At 33.7% G+C, this 23,060-nt stretch overlaps 1 protein-coding gene and 1 pseudogene across 1 annotated transcript; both read left to right on the top strand.

The window, feature by feature from the left end:
* Positions 1-2,823: 2,823 nt before the first annotated feature.
* LOC120125486 lies at positions 2,824-10,805 on the top strand (annotated as a pseudogene).
* Positions 10,806-14,343: 3,538 nt separating this feature from the next.
* On the top strand, positions 14,344-16,294 carry LOC120125487 (probable amidase At4g34880). Its single transcript, XM_039143922.1, has 4 exons — positions 14,344-14,902; positions 14,973-15,187; positions 15,268-15,706; positions 15,801-16,294. Exons 1-4 carry the CDS (start codon positions 14,372-14,374, stop codon positions 16,158-16,160), a joined length of 1,545 nt encoding a protein of 514 aa, XP_038999853.1. The 5' UTR covers positions 14,344-14,371; the 3' UTR covers positions 16,161-16,294.
* Positions 16,295-23,060: the final 6,766 nt, after the last annotated feature.

Below are 23,060 nucleotides of genomic sequence, written 5' to 3'. Positions count from 1 at the left end.
AAATGGAGCCCAAACGGAGACATGTTCTTCTCCTACATCTTTTCACTGTTAGAATTATCCTTCTGACCACCGGAACGTCTATGACCGAAAAGATAGATCTTTTCTTTTTCTTTCAGTTTCCTTTGTTTTTTTTATTGCCTAGTAAAGATGGATCGTAGAAGGTAATCAGATCGTCTCCGACATTTTTAGGGCTTGAACGAAACTAAAAAATATATTTTTATAGAATAAAAAGTATAATCTATTACTTTGAACAGTTAATTTAATATTACATTAATAAATCTTAAAAAAATTAAATTATGGGCCTAAATTATAAAAGTAAACAGTGAGATTGAAAAAAATGAGGGGCCTCAATTATAAAGGTAGAAAGTGTGGTTAAAAAAATTAGAGGTCTCAATTATAAATGTAAAAAATAGTATTGAAAAAATTAGGGATCTCAGTTATAAAGGTAAAAAATTAGATTATAAAAATTAAAAACCTCAATTATAAAGAGAAAAAATTAAATTAAAAAGATTAAGAGCATCAATTACAAAAATAAAAAGTATGATGGAAAATTTTGAGGCCCTATAAAAATGAAGGTCATGAGCAATCGCTTAGGGTTCTCTCCTAATAATTGATTCGGGAGGTATAGTCTCTTAAAAATTTGAAATTATTATATATTTTAAATATTCTTTATATCTTTTATCGTTAAATTATTTTTGTTCTTAATTTTTTTTGAAAAAAATTATCTCCTAATATGAAAAATTATATTCCGTTTTTATGTTAGAGCTGAAAGGTGTTAAGAGTGATTGTTCTCCAAAATTTTCAAATAGCTCCCCTTATTATTTTTCTTTGTAGGTTATAACCAAAAGTCAAGATACGTTGCCATTACAGCGGGTAGAACAGATGGTGGTGGTCGGGCTAAGCATTCTCAGCTCAGGGCAGGGTGGTCTTGACAAGGCAATTAATGCATCGGATATTCGGGGAATCTGCTTCTCTTCTTTTTTTCTGTTTGACCCTTTATTTGTTTTTCTTTTTGCATTATATTTTTGCAAGTTTTGTTTTTTCTGTAAATAATAAATTATAGAATATATGCCTATGTTAAAATCCACAATTGTTATTTTTAGTAGACAATCTGTAAAATTTTATATAAATTTTAATTAGGTTTTAGGTATATTCTGACATTGGATTGAAAGAGTCACTCCGACCTAAACTTTTAGTGTAAAAAAAAGAAAATGTTTAAATTCAAATCTAAATTTATTGTTTTGATTTAAAATTCGACTAATTATTTATGAGTAATAATGTCATCAAAATATTGACTCAGATACGGATGAAATTAGGTGTAATTAAGTGTCTATAATGTAGACTTTATTTTGTAAAAATTAAATTCCCAACTGTCATTGAGAACCGAAAACATTTTTTTATCGGATTTTTCTACAGTGATTACCTATATCGATAATTAAAATCGATAAAAATAATAATATTTTCGATCATTTTTTATCGGTTTTATTATTTAAAATAATAACAAAACTGATAACATTTTATTTTAATCGTATATTAAGATGTCATACGTTAGTATTTCCCGTAAACGTGTTGTCACGCATGTATGCATAATAGAAAGTGGTAATAAAGTATATTATATTATTTTTTCTTTTTTCTTTTTTATTAAGTAATATATGTTCTCTTAATCATTTGACAATGAACGTTTAATCACACTTGTAATTGTTTGTGCTCGAAACTATGACTTTTAGAAACAACAACAATTCTTTTAATCATTAAAGTAAATTAATTCATGTAGAATATTTTAAATTATTAAAAAATTACTCTTGAACTCACTGGATATCACTATAGTTAAAGAAAAGTATATTTTTTAAATTTTAAATTCTAATAATTGTGTTTATAAAGTATACATACATTATAAATGACTAAATCAAATTATGAAAAAATATTATTTTTGTAATCACCTCAGAATATAAAATAATACATTCTTAAAATTAAATAAAACTATTTTTCTGAATACATCAAGAGACCTCAATAATAATAAAAAATGTTATTATCTCTATATATCTTAAGTTCGAATAATTACGACAGTCAAATATGTGTATATTATTAATGATTAATAAAAAATTTAAATAAATATTAAATTGTAATCATTCTATATTATTAAAATAATATTCTTTATAAAATGCAAAGTAAACATAAAAAAATATCTTGATTTCACAAATCTTACTAATCTTGGAAAACAAGTTTTTCATTTAATGCATCAATTTTATAAAAAGTCTAATCACAAACCGAAACCCAATTTGGTAGCTTCTTTTAGTGATAACATAGAGAGGTATGTTCAATTATACAGGGATGGAGAGGGCATGGGTCGAGTTTTTGATCCACCCGACCCGACTAGAGAACAGTGAACCCTTCATCATAGATCCGAATTGACCCGATCAAAATAAGATTCCACCCGACCCCAATCTGATATATAACTTAAAAATTCAACCTGAAATAATAATAAAAATATTATTTTTATTCAATAATAAATTGACTTAATTGAAAAAAACAATATATAGAGTGATATTATTGTAATTATTTCTAAATATATAAGACAAAATTATATATTTTTTTCGGATCAAATTAGATCGAGTTGAATCAGATATTTTCACCATAAACTCAAACTCGATCCAACTCAAAATCAATTTAAAAAAACCAGACCTAAATCTGATTTTTTAAAAACCCGTCTACTTTTAGTCTCATGCCGTCCCTAATTATACTTTAAAGTCTACCGCATCTATGGCTACATTTTATTTCTTTTTATATATTTTTTTCAACGTACATTCAGCCACAACATTACGATAGAGTGTCGGTGGTGACAATGACAGTGGCGATAATCGGAGGTGGGATCAAAGGGCTGGTTTCGGCCTATGTTCTGACAGAAGCCGGCGTCGATGTGGTGGTTTTCGAGAAAGAGGAAGAATTAGGTGACCATGCCAAGACTCTCAACTTTGATGCAGTTGATTTAGACCTTGGCTTCTCTTTTCTCAATCCAGTAAGGCTTTATATCTTTCCTTTTTAATTTTTTATTATTTAAATATTTATAATATCTAAAATTTGTTTGATATTAACCTTAAAATGTTTATAATATCTTTCCGTTTATCTTAACTCGATATTTATGTTTGATTTTTGGGGATAAAAAGCTTGATATTTAGATCTAATTTGGTACCTGGATCAGGAGTTTTGTTTACTAAGCTAAGGGCTTTCATTGATTTAGTACTTTGCGATATAAATCTATAAGAGTTCTAGAGTTCTATCTTTATAATGAATAGTTAATTTATATTTATATTAATTTTAAATAATAAATATGAATATAATTTATATTTATGTTAAATAGTTATTAAAAATATTAACATATTATTTATATTGCAATTTATCAAACATTTAGTGATAACTTGTTTGATTAATTATTAATTTATTCAATGATAGAAGCAATTGATGTTAAAATCGATGCTTTTGAATGAAAACCCTTAAAATTTTAGAGATTTTTAAAATGATAATATTTTAAAATATAAAAATAATTTTAATAATATAAAAGTATTAAAATTAAATTAAATTTAAAATAAAATAAAAAACCAATTATATCTTAACTCAATAATATTATTATTTTAAGTTTATGGCTGGTTTTCAAAGATGAGTTAAGGACCAACCCCAATATTAATACAAACATAAAAAGCGGTCCTTATTTGGTAAAACCATAATTGAAAGGGCAAGAATTAAGATTTAAGACAGATTTAAGTGATCAAACTATACTTCTCATAATTTAAGGTAATTAAAGTTTTATTGGTTGATGCAAATGTTTAACGTTTTATTTGTTACCATTTTAAATATATAATCATTAACTTAAAATATGTTTAAAATAAGTCAACCAAATGTTTTGACATATGACTTGATTTTTAAATTTCTTTAATTATTTTCAAATAAAACCCTTAAATTTTTCTATTTCTTACAAAACACTCAAAAAATTATAGAACCTTAATTCTTAAATTCTCAAACTCTAATTATCTAATTAAGTTTAAGGATTTAGAAGATTCGGGTGATAACAATCGGATGACCGATAATGGAAATACGATAACATGTGGGTAATATTTAGAGGGTTTAGGTAGATTTAGGGTTTTAGAGGATTAGGATAGGGTAGTGGGATTGCCGACAATGGGGGTTCAACGACGACGATGATGGTTGGCGATGGTAGGTGGTGGTAATTGAATTTTGGAGTTAGAAATTTTAGGGGTTTGAGATTTTTTTTTAGATTTAATAGAAAATTTGTTTTTTTATTAAATTAATAATTCTACTTAAATGTTTTTTTAAAATATTAACGCTATACATGGCTTATTTTAAGTGGTTGACGAGCATTTTAACAGACTGAACACTTAAAATGATAACAAAAAAATGTCAAACACCTATCTTAATTAAAATAAACTTGAACACCTAAAGTGAATTAAATTTATAGTTTGGACATTCTTTTTTAATTAAATGATTTAAAAATGTCTTGTGGAATAACTCTTTGACAACCACAAAAAGAAAGAAAAGTGGTGACTTTGGGTCCATCCACTTCATGCTCAATATCTGGACAAAGGTACAGAAGAATTTAAATCAATGGATGCGTAGAAATGGAACTATCCACATATCCAATCTACTTTGCTTCCTTACTAGGATTTCAAAATTTACTAGTTCAGACAGTGAAATCGTAGAGGAGGGACTGACGTGAAAAAACAAATTAAAGTTAAAGATGATGGAAACAAATGCATGGATTCTAATTAATAGAGTTGACAAATTTTATGCTTTTGTATAAGAAAACAAGGTATAAACGTGTGGATAACTTGACAGGCAAGTTATGCATCATTGTGGGAGATGTTTGATATCCTTGGAGTTGATGTACAGACATCTGATGTTTCATTCTCCATAAGCCATGACAAAGGCAATGGCTATGAATGGTGCAGCCAATACGATTTTTCAAGCTACTTTGCTCAAAAGAAGAAACTCTTGAATCCTTTCAATTGGCAATACCTCACAGAGATTATCAACTTTGGGAATGATGTCGACAGGTTCCCCATTCTCTCGCAGATCACACATTTGCATTCATCATATAAGATTTCTTTTAAACACCCCTTAATTATGTTTTCTTGGCTTTTCGACTTGTGTTGCAGCTATCTTGAATCGCTTGAGAAGAACCCAGACATTGATCGTAATGAAACCTTGGGACAGTTTATAAAGTCAAGGGGTTACTCTGAAAATTTTCAGAACACTTACCTGGTGAGCTGCTGAAAAACTTATATATTTTATCCAATTATTGAGTTCTATTAATATCAGATATAGGAATTAGTCAATGAAAATATTGAAATTCTACAGGCTCCCGTATGTGGTTCCATGTGCTCCAGCTCCAGGGAAGATGTTATGAGTTTTTCAGCCTTCTTCGTTCTTTCATTCTTTCGCACTCGTCATTTATACCAGGTGTTTGATTAATTTCCAAAACAGAATCTACTTAGTCATTGTATAATTCATGCAAGCCCTACCTATGGCTATCACCCTTATTTTGTTTGTTGGTTTTCTTTTTCACTTCCATCTGCAGCTATTTGGGCAACCATAATGGTTGACTATCAAAAGGCACTCATATTTTGTTAAAAGGGTGCGCATTTCTAGTTTCTTATATGTTCATCTTATTTGTGAAATAGGATGACCACAAGTATCTAACTTAAGGTTCTATACATGTGAAGTTGAAACTAATTAAAAATAAATTCCAATTCAATAAAATCAGGTCAGAGATGTGCTGGAGAGTAGAGATTGTCTATTTAAACTTGGCTGTCAAGTTCTATCTGTTTTGCCTGCTGATAATGGTGAGTACTTGTCTTGTCATGTTTCTGTATTAATTTTATATCAAGAAAATTCCAGGGAAAGGGAAATGCAACCTTCATTTAATGGAAAATATGACATTCTTTTCTTTGAGCACCATTTTCTTGCAAGTTCCGAGGATAATTGTATAAATGGATTAACAGGTACCACTGTGGTCTGTGGAGATGGTTTCCAAGAAACATACAATGGATGCATAATGGCTGTTGCTGCTCCCAAAGCCCTAAGAGTGTTGGGCAACCCAACATTTGAAGAAATGAGAGTATTGGGTGCATTCCAATATGCTTCTAGGTACTAAATTATTATCTAATCTATTTTGATTTGTGAAAAAATTATATACTAATGCCTGTCAAATACTAGATATGAGAGCCTCTCTTTCAAAAGCAAAAGGAGATTGGATTATTTGCTCAACTTTCTAAAGCTTACTACATAAAATTGTTTCTCTTGGCAGTGATATCTTCCTTCACAATGACAGTAGTTTAATGCCTAAGAACAAATCAGCTTGGAGTGCACTGAATTTTCTCAACAGTAGAGAAAACAAAGCATGCTTAACATACTGGCTCGATGCTCTACAGGTATGTGGAGAGTTCTCTGAGTAAACTAGATGTTAAACCTATGATTTTCTGAAATAGTTCAGTCTTTGAAGATGCCATTATCTCATCAGAATTAATAAAATAATTGGTTGTTTATCGAGTTATAACTTGAGCAATGCTGACTGGTTCTTGTTTACATTTCTTCAGAATGTTGGGAAAACACGTCAGCCATTTTTTGTGACTGTCAATCCAGACCATACCCCAAAAAATACCTTGCTTAAGTGGTCGATTAGCTGTGCCATTCCCTCTGTTGCTGCAGCAAAAGGTTCACTTGAGCTTGGTCAGATTCAGGGGAAGAGAGGAATCTGGTTCTGTGGTGAGATTTTTTCCTCTTGAAATTAGATGACTATACTGCTTTTATTACTTCACATTTTGGGCCATAATTTTATGAGATTCAACCATTTCTGGGAAAAGTAATCGATCGGTGGAAGAAACTGGCTCTGTCAGTACTCTTCTAGTTCATGTAAACTGGCAATGAAGTATTTTTGCTACTGTCGTTGTGCTATGCTTTTATTAGTATTGGCATTATAAGATAAGCCCATCATGTCAACTGCCTCCAATCTAAGTAATTATTTACAATTCTTTCAGGCTATGACTTCCATGATGATGAATTAAAGGTAATTGACTAATTTCTTATTATTTTTAATTTTAACTATGGTTCAGTTTTATTTCAGTAAGGTAAATGCCTTTCGTTTAGGCTGCAATGAACTTACAAATTCAGTAATACCATATGAAATTGGTTGTGTGAATCTTATTTATGTATTTTGAATTTAAGAATCATTCATTCTTCTAAGTTCTATGACGCTCTTCTTCTTAGGCTGGTATTGATGCTGCATATGGTATCTTGGGAAAGCATTCTTCTGCTATGTACAGTCCAAAGCATATGTCACCTTCTTTTATGGAAACAATGGCTCGCCTCTTTGTAGCTAAATTCTTTCAACAATATGTATCAGCGGGCTGCATAACGTGAGTTCTTAAAAATAATCACTCAATGGTTTTACCACTTTTTTATTTCACTGCATGGTTTTCTCCTTGAATTTGACTTGATTTTACTGTGTGGGACATTCACCAGTTTCTTGGAGGAAGGAGGCAGAATTTTCACTTTCAAAGGAAACATGGAAAAGTGTCCTCTTAAAACAGTTCTGAAAGTGCACAATCCTCAGTTTTACTGGAGGGTAACACTTGACATTACTTGCTCCTAGCTCATGTTTTTTTCTTTATAAAATTTGAATATTGGCAAAGTAAGACACCCTCTTTTATCACCACTGCTGATCAGTATTGTATGCGTTTTCCCTAAGATTATGAACGAAGCTGATCTAGGCCTTGCAGATGCATACATCAATGGAGATTTTTCTTTTCTTGATAAAGACAAAGGTCTTCTTAATCTTTTCCTGGTAAGAAAAGGTTATTGATATCTGCTCCTACAAACACAATGCAATTTAGGTACTGATAAGTGACAACTTATCAGAATCATCATTGATAACTTTGCAGATACTTATTGCCAGTAAAGAGTTGATCTTGGCTGCATCTGGATCGAATAAAAGAAGGTTTTGTTATAGCTTGAAGAAGAATCTGGATTGCGATAGATAATTTCGGTTTGTTAAGGTTTGAAACTGAATTGGTTGCAGGAATTGGCTGTCACCTGCACTATTCACAGCGAGTATATCATCCGCAAAGTATTTCCTAAAGCATGTCTTGAGGGGAAATAGTGTTACACAGGCTCGCAGGAACATTTCTCGTCATTATGATCAGGTAAGTTATCATGACTCTAATTTCAAGATGTTAGAACTGTTAGAATTATTTTTAAGGGGTATTTTAGTGTTTTAATGTAGATGGATATTCACTATACAATATTCACTTCTTAATCCAATTCCTTGCAAATTGTGTTTGCAGGGTAATGAACTTTTCACTCTATACTTGGGTGAAACTATGCAATACTCTACTGGAATTTTTAAGGTCAGGATCCCAACTTGTATGATTATCTTTTCCCTGAAAAATGCATGATCGAAGGATTATTTTTCGTGTCTTCTTGGGATTTTTTCTTTGTTCTTCTAGCATTGTGACACTAATATCAAATGACTATAGACTGGAGAAGAGCATTTGGACATCGCACAGAGACAAAAAATCAGTTCTCTAATTGAGAAAGTAAGAATTCATAATGGTTTAATCTTCATTCATCATTTTCCTTTGCCGTTATCATTGATCCGATCGAGCCATTTCCTAATGCATACAGACAAGAATAGAGAAGTGGCACGAAGTCCTCGACATAGGGTGCGGTTGGGGAAGCTTAGCTATCGAAGTTGTCAAAAGAACAGGATGCAAGTATACCGGCATCACCCTATCAGAGCAGCAACTGAAATATGCGGAAGAAAAAGTGAAGGAAGCTGGACTTCAGGTATCCATGTCTGAATATTGCTCTGGTCAACAAATAATTCGGTTAATTGCAGTTTTTCTTAGTTAACAAGTTTTTATCATCAGGAAAACATCAAACTACTTCTTTGCGACTATCGCCAGTTACCTAAGACAAACCAATATGACAGGATCATATCTGTGTAAGTTATATATGTAATGTTTTGTATTTTTATGTCTATGTTTGGAATTCGGGTTTGTCCCGCCCAACAATATATTCAATTCATATTTTATTAATTTCAAGACAAATGGTTCTAATATTTTCCATTAAATTCTTTAGAGAGATGGTAGAACATGTTGGTGAAGCATATATTGACGAGTTCTACCGATGCTGTGAACAATTATTGAAAGAAAATGGGCTTTTCGTTCTTCAGGTAATGTTAAAATGATGAAAACAGAAATTTTGCATTTGTAATTAGCTTTAATAGTAAAGTCAATATTCCAATTATTGACTTTTGGTATAAATCTCAAAACTTCAGTCTAATGCGCAACATGATACATGAACTTTGACTTTCTACAATTTTGTATGTAAAGTTGTAATTTTACAAATTACTAATACTATTATCGGTGTAGCAGTATATTACAAGTACAATTGAATCAAAATTTTATGTACGTTTGAACCAAAACAAAAATTCTATACATATAATTACACAAAATCAAAGGTTACATATTAAAATTGTACATTAGATCAAAGCTCGTGTAAATTTGGTTTTCTTTTCTCAGTTCATAACAACTCCAGAGGAGTTTGCCACAGAAGCCCAGCAATCAGCAGGCTTTATAAAGGAATATATCTTCCATGGTGGGCTACTGCTTACGTTGAATAGGCATTTAAAAGCCATGGCTACTGAATCAAGATTAAGGTACATAATTATTATTACACACTAAGATGGTGGCATTTATAAAGCAATTTGTTATACTCTTTCTTTGTACAACTAAACAAATTGATTAAGGATTATAATTGCAAGCGCAGTGTGGAGCATCTGGAAAATATTGGAAATAGTTATTATTACACACTAAGATGGTGGCGAAAAAATTTCCTGGAAAATACAAGGTACTTATGCAACTCTCACTTACACGTGCTGATTTATCGTCTTTGGGCTTCAAGGAGAAGTTCATTCGAAACAACAAAGTAATTTTGTTTCCAAATATGACGATTGAATACATTTTTGTTTTCCTTGTCAGCAAACTCATGGGTTTGGGGTATGATGAGAAGTTCATGCGGACATGGGAATATTATTTTGATTATTGTGCAGCTGGTTTTAAGACAGGAACACTTATAGATTACCAGGTAAACTCTGTTATTGATATGTGTGAACCTAGGAAAAGTTTTGGCTGCATTGTTATTATCATTATTATATATGCACACACATACTGTAGTCTTACACTCCATAATCGTGTCAAACAACAAGAACTCCATTAATCTGCAGGATAAGTAGTGAACTCAAAACAGGAAGAAAAAAGAAAGTTTAATTTCAGATCAATCATGGGATTGAGATGAAAAGGAGAGTGTTTGGATACATGGTATACGATGGAAATATGTTAGTCTTAGATTAAGGATAAGATATTAATTACTGTTGAATATGATTACAGATTGTTTTTTCACGGGCTGGCAATTCTGCTACACTGGGAGATCCATACAAAGGTTTCCCTTCAGCATACTCCTTCATGGATGATTGAACAAGGATATATCTATGGCACCTTCCCTTAGGTTTATATATGGCTATGCTGTAATGCAAGAATGAAGCAAATAATATATATACGTTAATAATGTTTGTAGAACTGATTTCCAGAGTATAGTAAGCTGTATGCAAGCTGATGGTTGGGCTGTTGTAACTAACTAGCCCATACGTTTATGATGTAATGTGGGCTATATAAAGCCCTGATATGTGTAATCTAAGATGGGGGTTTTTAATAAAAGAGAATAAGTTTGTTACAGTTTAATTCTCTGAATCTATTCACTCTTTCTTGTTGCTTTAACTGTTTCCCTTTTGCTCAATGATAACTAGTCAGTCTTCTTGTCCGTTCTTCAGCTTCAATCATGGTTCTATTACTGATGGAGTATTATCTACCAAGTCTCTTCTCTTTCCAAGTTCTGTTGTGCTAAGGGATATATACATTTCATTTCCATCTCTAAATTAAACTTGATAAACTTTTGATTGTCTTCCCACAAATATGACGAGAATGGAAGCTTTTCTTTTAACCATCCATAATGCTCACACACTTTACAGGCTTTTTTTTAATCATTGAAAATGCTCACACACTTTATAGATATAACTATTTGATCAGCCTCAATTCTTTAGGAAAATAATATTTCCTTTTACTCCTCCTGAGATTATCCAATGGGTTTTGCATTTTTTTAAGTATGGTGTAATTCTAACCCTTTGAAACCACATTTCCCCTAAAATAAAGAGTTCTGTTTACATGAATACTTTGTTATATTGTTTTAACTAGATAGTTAATTATTTAGAGTATAAATTTATTAAACTTTTTTATATTAGTTTAATATTTAAGTTGGTTGTACGAACTAAGTAATGGCAAAGAAATTATTGTTAATTTTTTAGGTTTCGAGTTCAACCATCATAAATGTCAAGGGTGTGAGCGTTTAACGTCAAACGGTTGAGAGTTATCTTTGAACTAATATTATTTTATACTTATCTCCGATTAAAAAAATTTCAAGTTCTAGTTAAGTCATTTAATAATTTATGATTGACAATATATATATATATATATATTAAATTGCATCTTATAGATGAAAACACAATAAAATAAGAACGAAAATGAGACTCAAACCAAGACCAATAAGGGAACAAGGACACACCTAACAATTAAAAAAAATTAATATTTAGTTCATTTAATATATGTGTTAAAAAAGTTCGTTAAGTGATGTACGTTGTATTATGATAATTTTTTTTAAAAAAATTAAAAAATAAAATTGTTATATTTAAAAAGAAAAAATCTCCCACCCTCTCCCTCGTTTCTCTTCCCCTCTTTGAAATTCCTATCCTAAACCCATGATCCAGTTACCAAATTTGATCCAAGTATCAAGTTTTTTAATCAAAACCAAACATAAGTATTTAATTAAGATTACATTCGAATTTATGCATTTTTTTCTTTTTGGAAATATGTAGTAAGTACACGTAACCGAAGAGAAAATTAGAGAAACAAGAAGGTCTATGATAAACAGAAAAATATTATAAATATTTTAAGATTAATATAAAATAAATTTTAGATATTATAATTATTTTAAAAAATAAAAAAGAAAGATAGAAGCCTTACTGGATTGAGAAACAAGAAGCCAAGGTCTAAATCAACAGCAGTGAAGTTGAGAGTCTTGGCATGGCCGCCTAATCGTTCTTCTTTCTCGTAAACCACCACGTTTATGCCAGCTTCGACCAGAACATAGGCAGAAACCAGCCCTCTAATCCCACCTCCGATTATTGCCACCGTCATCGTCACCACCAACGCTCGTAATGTTATGCCTGAACTTCCATTGAAAAAAAATCCCAACTGAAATCATCATTTTCATGAAAAGAAATGAAATGTAGGCATAGATGGTGGAAGACTTGAAAGTATATTTGAACCTACCTCTGAATGCCTAAAAAAAAGTACGCTTCGAATTCCAAGTAAATCTAAACACTAAAAGAGACTACCAAATTGGGTTTCCGTTGGTCATATATATGAAATCAATATATTAATTTTTAAGTTCATGTTGCGGTTTATAAAGATTACCCAGATTTATGAAATCAAGTATTGTTTTTAAAGTTCATCTCTTAAACTCAATCATCTACTTTAATTCATTTAACGATTTTAAATTTGTGTAAAACTATTTTAGTTTTACATTGTATAATAGGATCATATCCATATATATATATATATATATATATATATATATATATATATATATATATATATATATATATATATATATATATATATATATATATATATATATATATATAGTTTAACACAGATTTAGTACCACTGAGTTAAAATAGACTGTTGATATTATCAGTGAAAATAAAAACTTGAGATTAATTCTTTGTTTTTCCAGTGAATATCTTCTAATTTCCTATTTTTAATCTCAATCGTCTATTTTAATTCATCTAACAATCTTAAATTTGAGTAAAATTTAAAAAGTATATAAAATATTTATTTTAAACAATTATTGAAAATATTCATATTATATTTATAAATAAATTAACAAAACTAAATTATATATAGATTAAATGATATAATTTATTAGGTGTGTATAGAAATAAAAATAAAAGAAAAGAAACATGGGTGTGGATACAAGGATAATTATCCCCTTAACTGGGAAGGTTTCTCCTTTGTAAAGTTGATAAATATAATCCACGAATTGTATCAATACCAAAACAAAAAATTATATCTATAATATCGAATATACTTTATAATTATTTTAATAGTACATAATAATTACAATATAACATATATTTAAAAAAATTAACTTATTAATAATGATAATGTGTACATCCTATAAACGTAACTGTTCAAAATTTAGAAAGAATAAAAATTTCTCCCATCATTTGATAAATTTGAATATACTTTATAATTAGACTTTAGCATTAACAGTTTTGTATATTATCAAAACAAATCAAATAAATATATTTGATCTATGGAAAGTATGAAATAAAGGTATTTATTCTGAAATAATTAATTTTCTCGCTTTTTCTTTAATTTTCAGATTAGTGTTTTTCTAAAGGAAACCATTAAAATAAGAAAAGAAAGAGTGTACCACGTTTTGAAAACGAAGTACTTGAGAGCAGTGATCACTGGTCAACAAATTACATCTCTTTAAACTGGTCCCACCCAGCCAGCCATTGTAGACGAAAGAGAATAGGAATAAAGTAATATTCAGTTCTTAAATTTAACAATTTCATTCACTTTAGTACTTTAAGTTTTAAATTATACATGCTTTTAATGCTGTTAAAAACGACGTCTTTTCTAAACATTTTATAATCTCGGTAACGGCAAAACTCTAGGAAATCTCGATAATAGTTTTTTACAGTATTTTCTCAACCCGCTTTATCATTGTCTTTTTAAATGAAGTTTTTTTTTCGATTGAAAGGGATTAGTGGATGAATATATGAACGTTTTTTTTAATTTAAAAACACGGAATTTAAAAAATAATTAGGGAATTCATAAATTTATGAATGTTGTTATAATTCATAAATTGTCCCAATACAAAAGGTATGTGGAGTAAAAATAAAAATAGAAACTGAATTCATAACTTACACATAATATAAGGACTAATACAAAAATTTGATCAAGTATGTATATAATAAGATAAAAGCATCGACTTATGACGAGTATATGAACAATGACTTTCCATGGTCTCCCATCAAGCTTCTGCTCCCATCTGAGTGGATATCTTGGTTTCTGTCATTTCAATTATTAGAGAAGTCCAATTTTACTTTTAACAAATCCCAATTTTCCAATTTATACTTTTGCCAGCCTCCATTGGCTTGAGAAACTCTGATTCAATGGCGTCAACGAAATCATCTCCACTATGCTTTCCCCTGTTTTTAACATCGATGTTTCTGTTTCTTCAACCCTTGGTGTCATCATTCTCGATCAAAGAAGCAACTGTGCAGGATCTCCAACTCGCTTTTCAGAGAAACCAACTCACCTCGAGGCAACTCGTTGAGTTTTACATCGGGGAAATCCATAGACTCAACCCGCTCCTTAAAGCGGTCGTCGAGGTTAACCCCGATGCTCGGTCTCAAGCCGATAAGGCCGACAGGGAACGAAAGGCTAAAGCAGCAGGGTCACTGGGTGGCCTGCATGGAATCCCTGTTCTTCTTAAGGACAACATCGCAACCAAGGATAAAATGAACACAACCGCCGGTTCACTTGCGCTGCTAAGATCCATCGTTCCTCGAGATGCAGGCGTCGTAACGAAATTGAGGAAAGCCGGGGCTATAATTCTCGGAAAGGCTAGCTTGAGTGAGTGGGCTCATTTCAGAGGCTATTTTACACCCAGTGGCTGGTGTGCTCGGACTGGCCAGGGAAAGGTCAGTTATAAAATAAAAGGCTAACATTTTTTCATACAAATGAATGGTGTAACACTTTTTTGTTATGCAGAATCCTTATAATATTTCACAAGATCCATGCGGGTCGAGTAGTGGATCAGCCATAGCAGTAGCCGCAAATCTGGCAGCAGTAACACTTGGGACCGAGACTGATGGCTCAATCCTCTGCCCATCTAACAATAACGCCATTGTTGGCATCAAACCCACTGTTGGTCTCACCAGCCGAGCTGGAGTCATCCCCATCACTCCCAGACAGGACACCGTCGGGTAATGTGCTTATTAATCAAGTTGATCAAGAAAACGTTAGCTGTAATAAAACTGTCTCATGTTGTGTTGAATGGAAACAGGCCCATGTGTAGAACAGTGGCCGATGCTGTGTACGTCCTGGATGCTATTGCAGGCTCAGATTCTAATGACAATGCAACCGTTGAAGCATCAAAGTACATTCCACGAGGTGGCTACAAGCAATTTCTAAAGATTGATGGTCTAAAAGGGAAAAGATTAGGCTTATTCAGGAATGAATTCTTCAATGTTGGCGATGGATCTGTTTATGCTAAAGCTTTCGAGCGTCATTTCACCACTCTAAGGCAAAGAGGTGCAGTTTTGGTAGAAAACGTGAATGCATCCAAGTATTTGGGTGTATATAACACCGACACTAATTATGAAACTCTAGCAATGACAGCTGAGTTCAAATTGGCCATAAATTCTTACCTAAAAGAACTTGTGGCATCTCCAGTACGATCCTTGAGAGATCTCCTTGCTTTCAACAACAAATTTTCAAAACTGGTGAGTATTTCAACTTACATATTGAATGGACATGAAAGTCCGATCATTTGAGCATGCGAAAATATTTGATGCTTGGGTTTTGCGGATGATACAGGAAAAAACCAAGGAATATGGCCAAGAGTATTTCCTTGATGCAGAAGCAACGAATGGCATGGGCAAAAAAGAGAAGGCAGCCATACTAAGATTAGCAAAAATGTCCAGAGATGGTTTCCAGAAATTAATGAAGGAAAACAAGCTAGATGCCTTGTTATCACCGTTTTCATCAGCTTCATCATTGCTTGCAACGGGTCAATACCCAGGTATTATAGTCCCTGCCGGATACGATAGCCAAGGGGTGCCGTTCGGCCTTTGTTTCGGAGGATTGAAGGGCTCTGAGCCAACCCTGATCGAGATAGCTTATGCCTTCGAGCAAGCTACTAAGATCAGGAGGCCTCCTTCAATCAATAACTCATAGTATTAGTGGTAGCTTAGGTTGGTTGAAGAAATAAGGCTAATCATCAATGACCATGTTGAATAGTTCACGTATCCTGCATCCATTATGACGCCCTTGCCTCAAAATAAAAATGTCACAATTTGATTACTAACTCTGCATCTGAAATGGACTAATGCATTTTATCTTGGATCCAGATGAGCTTTTTACGTCAATTCCAGCGCATGTGAGAGACATCCATTGGTTCTCGACAAAACGAATCTTTGATGTGTCGGCTAATGGATAAAATATGTCCCAAAGCCCCTTTTTTTTCGATCCAAGTTAAAATATTCAGTGTCTCACATGTTTTCACCTGCAAATTAGGTCCTCTATAAGCATATATTGTTCATCGATATTTGAATCTATTGAGAACTTTAAGATGAATTTCTTGTAAATCCCTAAGCCCAGAGGCCAAATTCTCATAAACACAATGCATGCGTAATTATTTAGATGGAGTATTTTTTTTTGAAATATTATTTAGATGGAGTATTTATAAGAAATTATGTACCAATATTTGATCATTGTTAGATTTTTTTTCTCGCTTGCTAATAAATTATTTATTTCGATCAATTAATTATATAGAATAATTAATGATATTATAAACATGGAAGATTAAATCATGTTAAATTTACGTATAAAGATTAAATATTAAACTAAAATATAATATAAAAATTAAAATCATTATAATTTTTTTGATATTTCATCTTCTAAATTTATAAAATAAAAAGTCAAATCATAATTAATTTATGTATACTAGTAATTAGCACGCACACGTCCAAATAATGAAACAAAGTGCTTGGCAAATGTGGACTTTCATGGAAAGTTTGACCTGTGAATTCCTTTTAATGGAACAAGTGAGAGAATGTTGAAATTAGTTGGTTGATATGAACGTTTCCATAGTGCACGTTAATTCTTTATACAGCTAATAGAACTAGTTGTTTTTTAATGGGAGAATGTCGTATAAATATTAGCTAGTTAAAGGTGCTTAAGCACCAAAAATTGAAGGGTAAATTATACAGATGGTCCTTATGTTTTCTGTCTGATCAATTTAGTCTCTTACATTATCGATCAGTTCGGTTTTAATCATTCAACCGTAAATTCTTGTTAGTCCCTTAATGGAAATGTTACATGACAATTAAAAAATTTAAAAAAATCCATGTGTTGCGTGTCTTCTTCTTCTTTTAAAATTGCCATCGAACATCTTGTATCGGTTTTTGAAAAAATCGATCATAGAGAGAAATATTTTATAAATAATCTTTTAACTACTAAAATTTAGTCTAAAACCACTTGATGGGCTAAAGATTAATTAAATGGTGAATGTGTCACCATTTTATAACGACACATGAAAACAAAATTTTCTTTTAATAGTCTGGGGTAGTTATAAGATTAATATTTGTTTAAAATCTATCTTAATCATTGACAACACATACTTAACAGACGTAACTACTTGAACCTAAAATCTTTAAAAAAATTACCATTTCCTTTTATCACCGAGGAAATACTCAAAATAAGAACATAATCTAACTTTAATAAGTTGTTCCAAAAAAAAGAAATCAATAATTAAAATGATGTGACCATCTTAAAAGGTTCTGTCGAGTAAAACACATGCAAAATGTCCAATGCCGTTATAATTAAAAGCAAAAGAATACAACTCTTTTATTTATTTGAGGTAAAGAATGAAACTTTACATATAATTCATATAACTCAAGTAAAGAACAAAACTTTATATACAGCATATTTTTTTTTTTAAAATTTTACATGTTTTTAAAATAATTAAAAATTAAATAGTTAAAATTAACCGTAATAAATAAGAAAATTAACTGAGCTTTTCTTCTTCTTCTTTGGTTCAATAATTAACTAAGGTTTCAGGAAACTGGTTATCGAAGCCATTGATTTCAAGTGGACTTTCGTTTTTGTTATAACTTTGCTTAACCTTGAGCCATTGTCAGACAATGTTAACGGTGCCATAGAAAGGAATGTTGATGTTGGGTTCGTTCTTGATATGCAATCCTGGACGGGAAAAATGGTTGATAGATGCATTTCAATGGTGTTATGTATGGCTCATAAAAGGTCTCGTTGTGGGGTTACGAATTATGTGGGTTGGGGGCGCAGCCCCCGCGATACGGTACAGGGTTGATTTTGTAATTTATGTACCAGGGTTTTCTATTATAAATAGAGATGTAACCTAGACCTAAAATATCATTGAATAAAACTTCTAGCGCCGCCTAGGCACCGAGGACGTAAGCACATTGCCGAACCTCGTAAAATTCTCGTGTTCTTTCGTTTTCTTTACCCGTTTTCGTCAACAATTGGTATCAGATGTCAGGAGCAAAATTCGAAGTCGCGAAATTCGATGGTCAGGGTAACTTCGGATTATGGCAAACGAGGGTGAAGGATCTATTGGCGCAACAAGGGATCTTGAAGGCTTTGCGACCTACAAAGCCGGCGTCGATGGATGAGGAAGATTGGGAAGAATTGCAGCAGCGAGCGGCAGGAACCATACGATTATGCTTGGCGGACGAGGTCATGTATCACGTCATGCATCTATCGTCTCCAGACGAAATTTGGAGGAAGTTGGAAAGTCAGTTTATGTCCAAATCCTTAACGACAAAACTGTATCTGAAGCAGCGGTTGTATGGGCTGAAGATGCAGGACGATCACGATTTGGCGCAACACGTGAATGTCTTCAATCAAATCGTTTCTGATCTGGCTCGGCTTGATGTGAAAATTGAGGATGAAGACAGAGCGATGATTCTGTTGTGTTCGTTGCCTTCCTCTTACGAACACATGGTGACTACTCTTACATATGGGAAATAGACTATCAATGTTGAGGAGATTACTGCAGCCTTGTTGGCTCACAACCAGCGGAAGCAGAATGCAGGGGAAAGCTCTCAAGCCGATAGCTTATATGTCAAGGGTAATCGAGATCGTGGACAGAAGCCAGAGAAGGCAGGGTCCGGGAAGCGGAATTCCAGATCCAAATCCAGGGATAAGAAGACGATTCACTGTTACAAGTGCAAGGAGGCGGGACATATGAAGCGAGACTGTCCGAAGTTGAAAAAGCAGACCGATGAGAAGCGTGATGGCTCATCCAAGTCTGTGAACGTGGTCGAGGATGATACTTCTGATTGCAGTGAGGGTGATATGCTTTCTATTTCAACGACACAATTGACGGATGCTTGGATTCTTGATTCTGGATGTTCTTATCACATCACGCCAAATAGGGAATGGTTTTCGACATACAGGCCGGTTAATTCTGGTTCGGTTTATTTGGGTGATGATCGATGTTGCAATATTGTTGGTATTGGTGATGTCAGAATTAAGATGCACGATGGCTCTGTTCGGACGTTGAGTGGTGTTCGACATATCCCAGACTTGAAGAAGAATTTGATTTCCTTGGGCACTTTGCACAAGAATGGTTTTATCCCTAAGGCTGACGAGGATAGGGAAACCATTCGGATTGTTAAAGGAGCATTGACTGTGATGAAAGGCAAGATGACTGCAGGGAATATCTACAGATTGTTAGGGAGTACCGTTGCAGGTGGAGTTCACTCTGTTGAGTCCTGTGATGATACGACAAAATTGTGGCATATGCGCCTTGCTCATCTTAGTGAACGTGGTATGGCAGAATTACACAAGAGAAACTTGTTGCATGGTGTCAAAAGCTGTAAGCTCGACTTTTGCAAGTATTGTGTTCTTGGTAAACAGACTAAAGTCCGTTTCAAGACTGCGAAGCACACAACTCAAGGGATTCTTGATTATGTGCATTCTGATGTATGGGGGCCTTCCACGACATCGTCTTTGGGTGGATCTAGGTACTATGTTACTTTTATTGATGATTTTTCACGGAAAGTTTGGGTGTATTTTTTGAAACAGAAATCTGAAGTTTTTGAGAAGTTCAAGCTGTGGAAAGCTGAGGTAGAAAACCAAACAGGACGAAAAATCAAGTGTTTGCGGTCTGACAATGGTACGGAGTACACAGATTCACAGTTCCTACAATTCTGTAAGGAGCATGGGATTCAGAGGCATTTTACAGTGCGCAAGACACCACAACAGAATGGTGTTGCGGAACGAATGAACAGGTCGTTGAATGAAAGAGCCAGATGTTTGCGGTTGAATGCGGGGCTTCCCAAACACTTCTGGGCTGAGGCTGTTAACATGGCGTGTTACCTTATCAACAGATCGCCAAGGGCATCGCTGGCTGGGAAAGTTGCAGAAGAGGTATGGACTGGTCATGATGTTAGTTTTGATAACTTACGGATTTTTGGTTGTCCTGCTTATGTGCATGTACCTGCTGATGAGAGATCCAAACTTGATGCAAAATCGAAGGAGTGTATTTTTCTGGGTTACAAGAAAGGTGTCAAAGGATTCAAGTTCTGGGATCCAGTTGCGAAGAAAGTTGTGATTAGTAGAGATGTCGTTTTTGATGAACAGTCTATGTTGCAGCAGAAGCAAGACACGACAGTGGTAGATTTCGAGCAGTTTCCAGTTGAGAAACCAGAAACTTCTCAACCGACTTCTGGTGGTTCCACTACGGATGATTTGCAGGATTATAGTCTCGCCAGAGACAGGGTGAGACGGACGAATATAAAGCCTCCAAACAGATTGGGTTTTGAAGACTTGGTATCTTTTGCACTTACTGTTAGTAGTGATGATCCAATTACTTTTCATGATGCCGTTACTAGTCAGGAAAACGACAAGTGGATGGCAGCCATGGTTGAGGAGATGGAGTCTTTGAATCACAATCGCACATGGGAGTTAGTTCCCCTTCCTGAGGGTAAGAAGCCGATTGGTTGCAAATGGGTGTATAAGAAGAAACCAGCAGTAACAGAAAAAGAGGGGGAGAAGTTCAAGGCTCGTTTGGTAGCGAAGGGTTTTTCACAGCAGAAAGGAGTTGATTATGATGAAATCTTTTCTCCTGTGGTCAGGCACACTTCAATCCGAGCAGTACTTGCATTGGTGGCTAGTTGGGATTTGCATTTAGAGCAGATGGATGTTAAAACTGCTTTTTTGCATGGTGATTTAGAGGAGCAGATCTACATGCGGCAACCTGAAGGTTTCACTCAACCTGGAAACGAACATTTAGTTTGCAGATTGAAGAAATCTTTGTACGGGTTAAAACAGTCTCCGAGACAGTGGTATAAACGGTTTGACTCCTATATGATCAAGATTGGCTACAACCGATGTGAGTATGATTGTTGTGTCTATGTTAAGAGCCTTGATGATGGTTCTTTTATTTTTCTATTACTGTATGTTGATGATATGTTGATTGCTGCGAAGAACATGGATGATGTTATCGGTTTGAAAACTTTATTGAGTCAGGAATTTGATATGAAAGATTTAGGTGCTGCAAAGAAAATTCTTGGAATGAAATTTGCAGGGACAGAGACTCAAGGAAACTGCGGCTATCTCAACGGGTTATGTTGAGAAAATGCTAGAAAGGTTTGCGATGAGCAGCGCAAAACCAGTTAGCACTCCATTGGCGAATCACTTTAAGCTCTCATCAGAACAGTGCCCCAAGACAGATAAGGAAGCTGAAGATATGGCAAAGGTTCCGTATTCTAATGCTGTTGGCTGCTTGATGTATGCGATGGTATGTACTCGTCCTGATTTAGCTCATGCTGTTAGTCAAGTTTGTAAGTACATGTCTAAACCTGGTAAGCAACATTGGGAAGCAGTCAAGTGGATCTTTCGGTACTTAAAGGGTACTGTGGGACATGGAATTGTTTTTGGGAGTCAGCGGGATAACCCTTTGGTTGTAGGATATGTGGATTCAGATTATGCAGGTGACTTGGATAATAGAATATCTACGACAGGGTATGTGTTTACTCTTGGTGGAGGGCCTATTTGCTGGAAGTCTACTGTTCAATCTGTCGTGGCACTATCTACAACTGAAGCTGAATACATGGCAGCGGCTGAAGCTGCAAAAGAAGCTTTATGGCTTACTGGTTTAGTGAAGGAGTTGGGTGTTCAACAAGGTGGAGTTCAGTTGCTTTGTGATAATCAAAGTGCTATTCACTTGGCTAAGAATCAGGTGTATCGTGCTAGAACTAAACATATTGATGTAAGGTTCCACAAGATCAGAGAGTTGGTTGCATCTGGAGAGGTTTTGTTTCAGAAGGTACATACTGATGAGAATGCCGCTGATATGTTCACCAAGCCAGTTACGACAGACAAGTTCAAGCATTGCTTGGACTTGTTGAATGTTTCGAGTTGTTAAAGAAGCAAGGTAACCCAACCCACATTGAAGTTTCCAAGGGGCAGGATATTCGCCAAGGTGGAGATTTGTTATGTATGGCTCATAAAAAGTCTCGTTGTGGGGTTACGAATTATGTGGGTTGGGGGTGTGGGGGGCGCAGCCCCCGCGGTACGGTACAGGGTTGATTTTGTAATTTATGTACCAGGGTTTTCTATTATAAATAGAGATGTAACCTAGACCTAAAATATCATTGAATAAAACTTCTAGCGCCGCCTAGGCACCGAGGACGTAAGCACATTGCCGAACCTCGTAAAATTCTCGTGTTCTTTCGTTTTCTTTACCCGTTTTCGTCAACAAATGGCTATATCCAATCTTTACCGTAGAAACAATCACCACCGGACAAAATTAGTTGTGCATACCAGAGATTCCCATGGTGATCCCTTCCTTGTTTTATCCCAAGGTATGTTTTCGTTTTTGATATTGGCGATTCTCTCCTTAAATTTCCATTTGGTTAAATTACAAAAGATATAACTGAATTTAAGGCATTGAATTATTTATACTGTTGAACTTTTTAATTTTACCCATCTATATCATTAAACTTTGATTTCCGTTTAAACTTTGTCACTAGGATGTTAAAATCCAAACAATGTGATGGCATTGACAAAACGACGTTGTTTTGTTATTGG

This window comes from Hibiscus syriacus, unplaced genomic scaffold (assembly GCF_006381635.1).
Source record: "Hibiscus syriacus cultivar Baekdansim isolate YM2019G1 unplaced genomic scaffold, ASM638163v2 tig00110430_pilon, whole genome shotgun sequence".
In the NCBI taxonomy this organism is placed as follows: domain Eukaryota; kingdom Viridiplantae; phylum Streptophyta; class Magnoliopsida; order Malvales; family Malvaceae; genus Hibiscus; species Hibiscus syriacus.
This window is presented reverse-complemented; position numbering and strand designations above follow the sequence as displayed.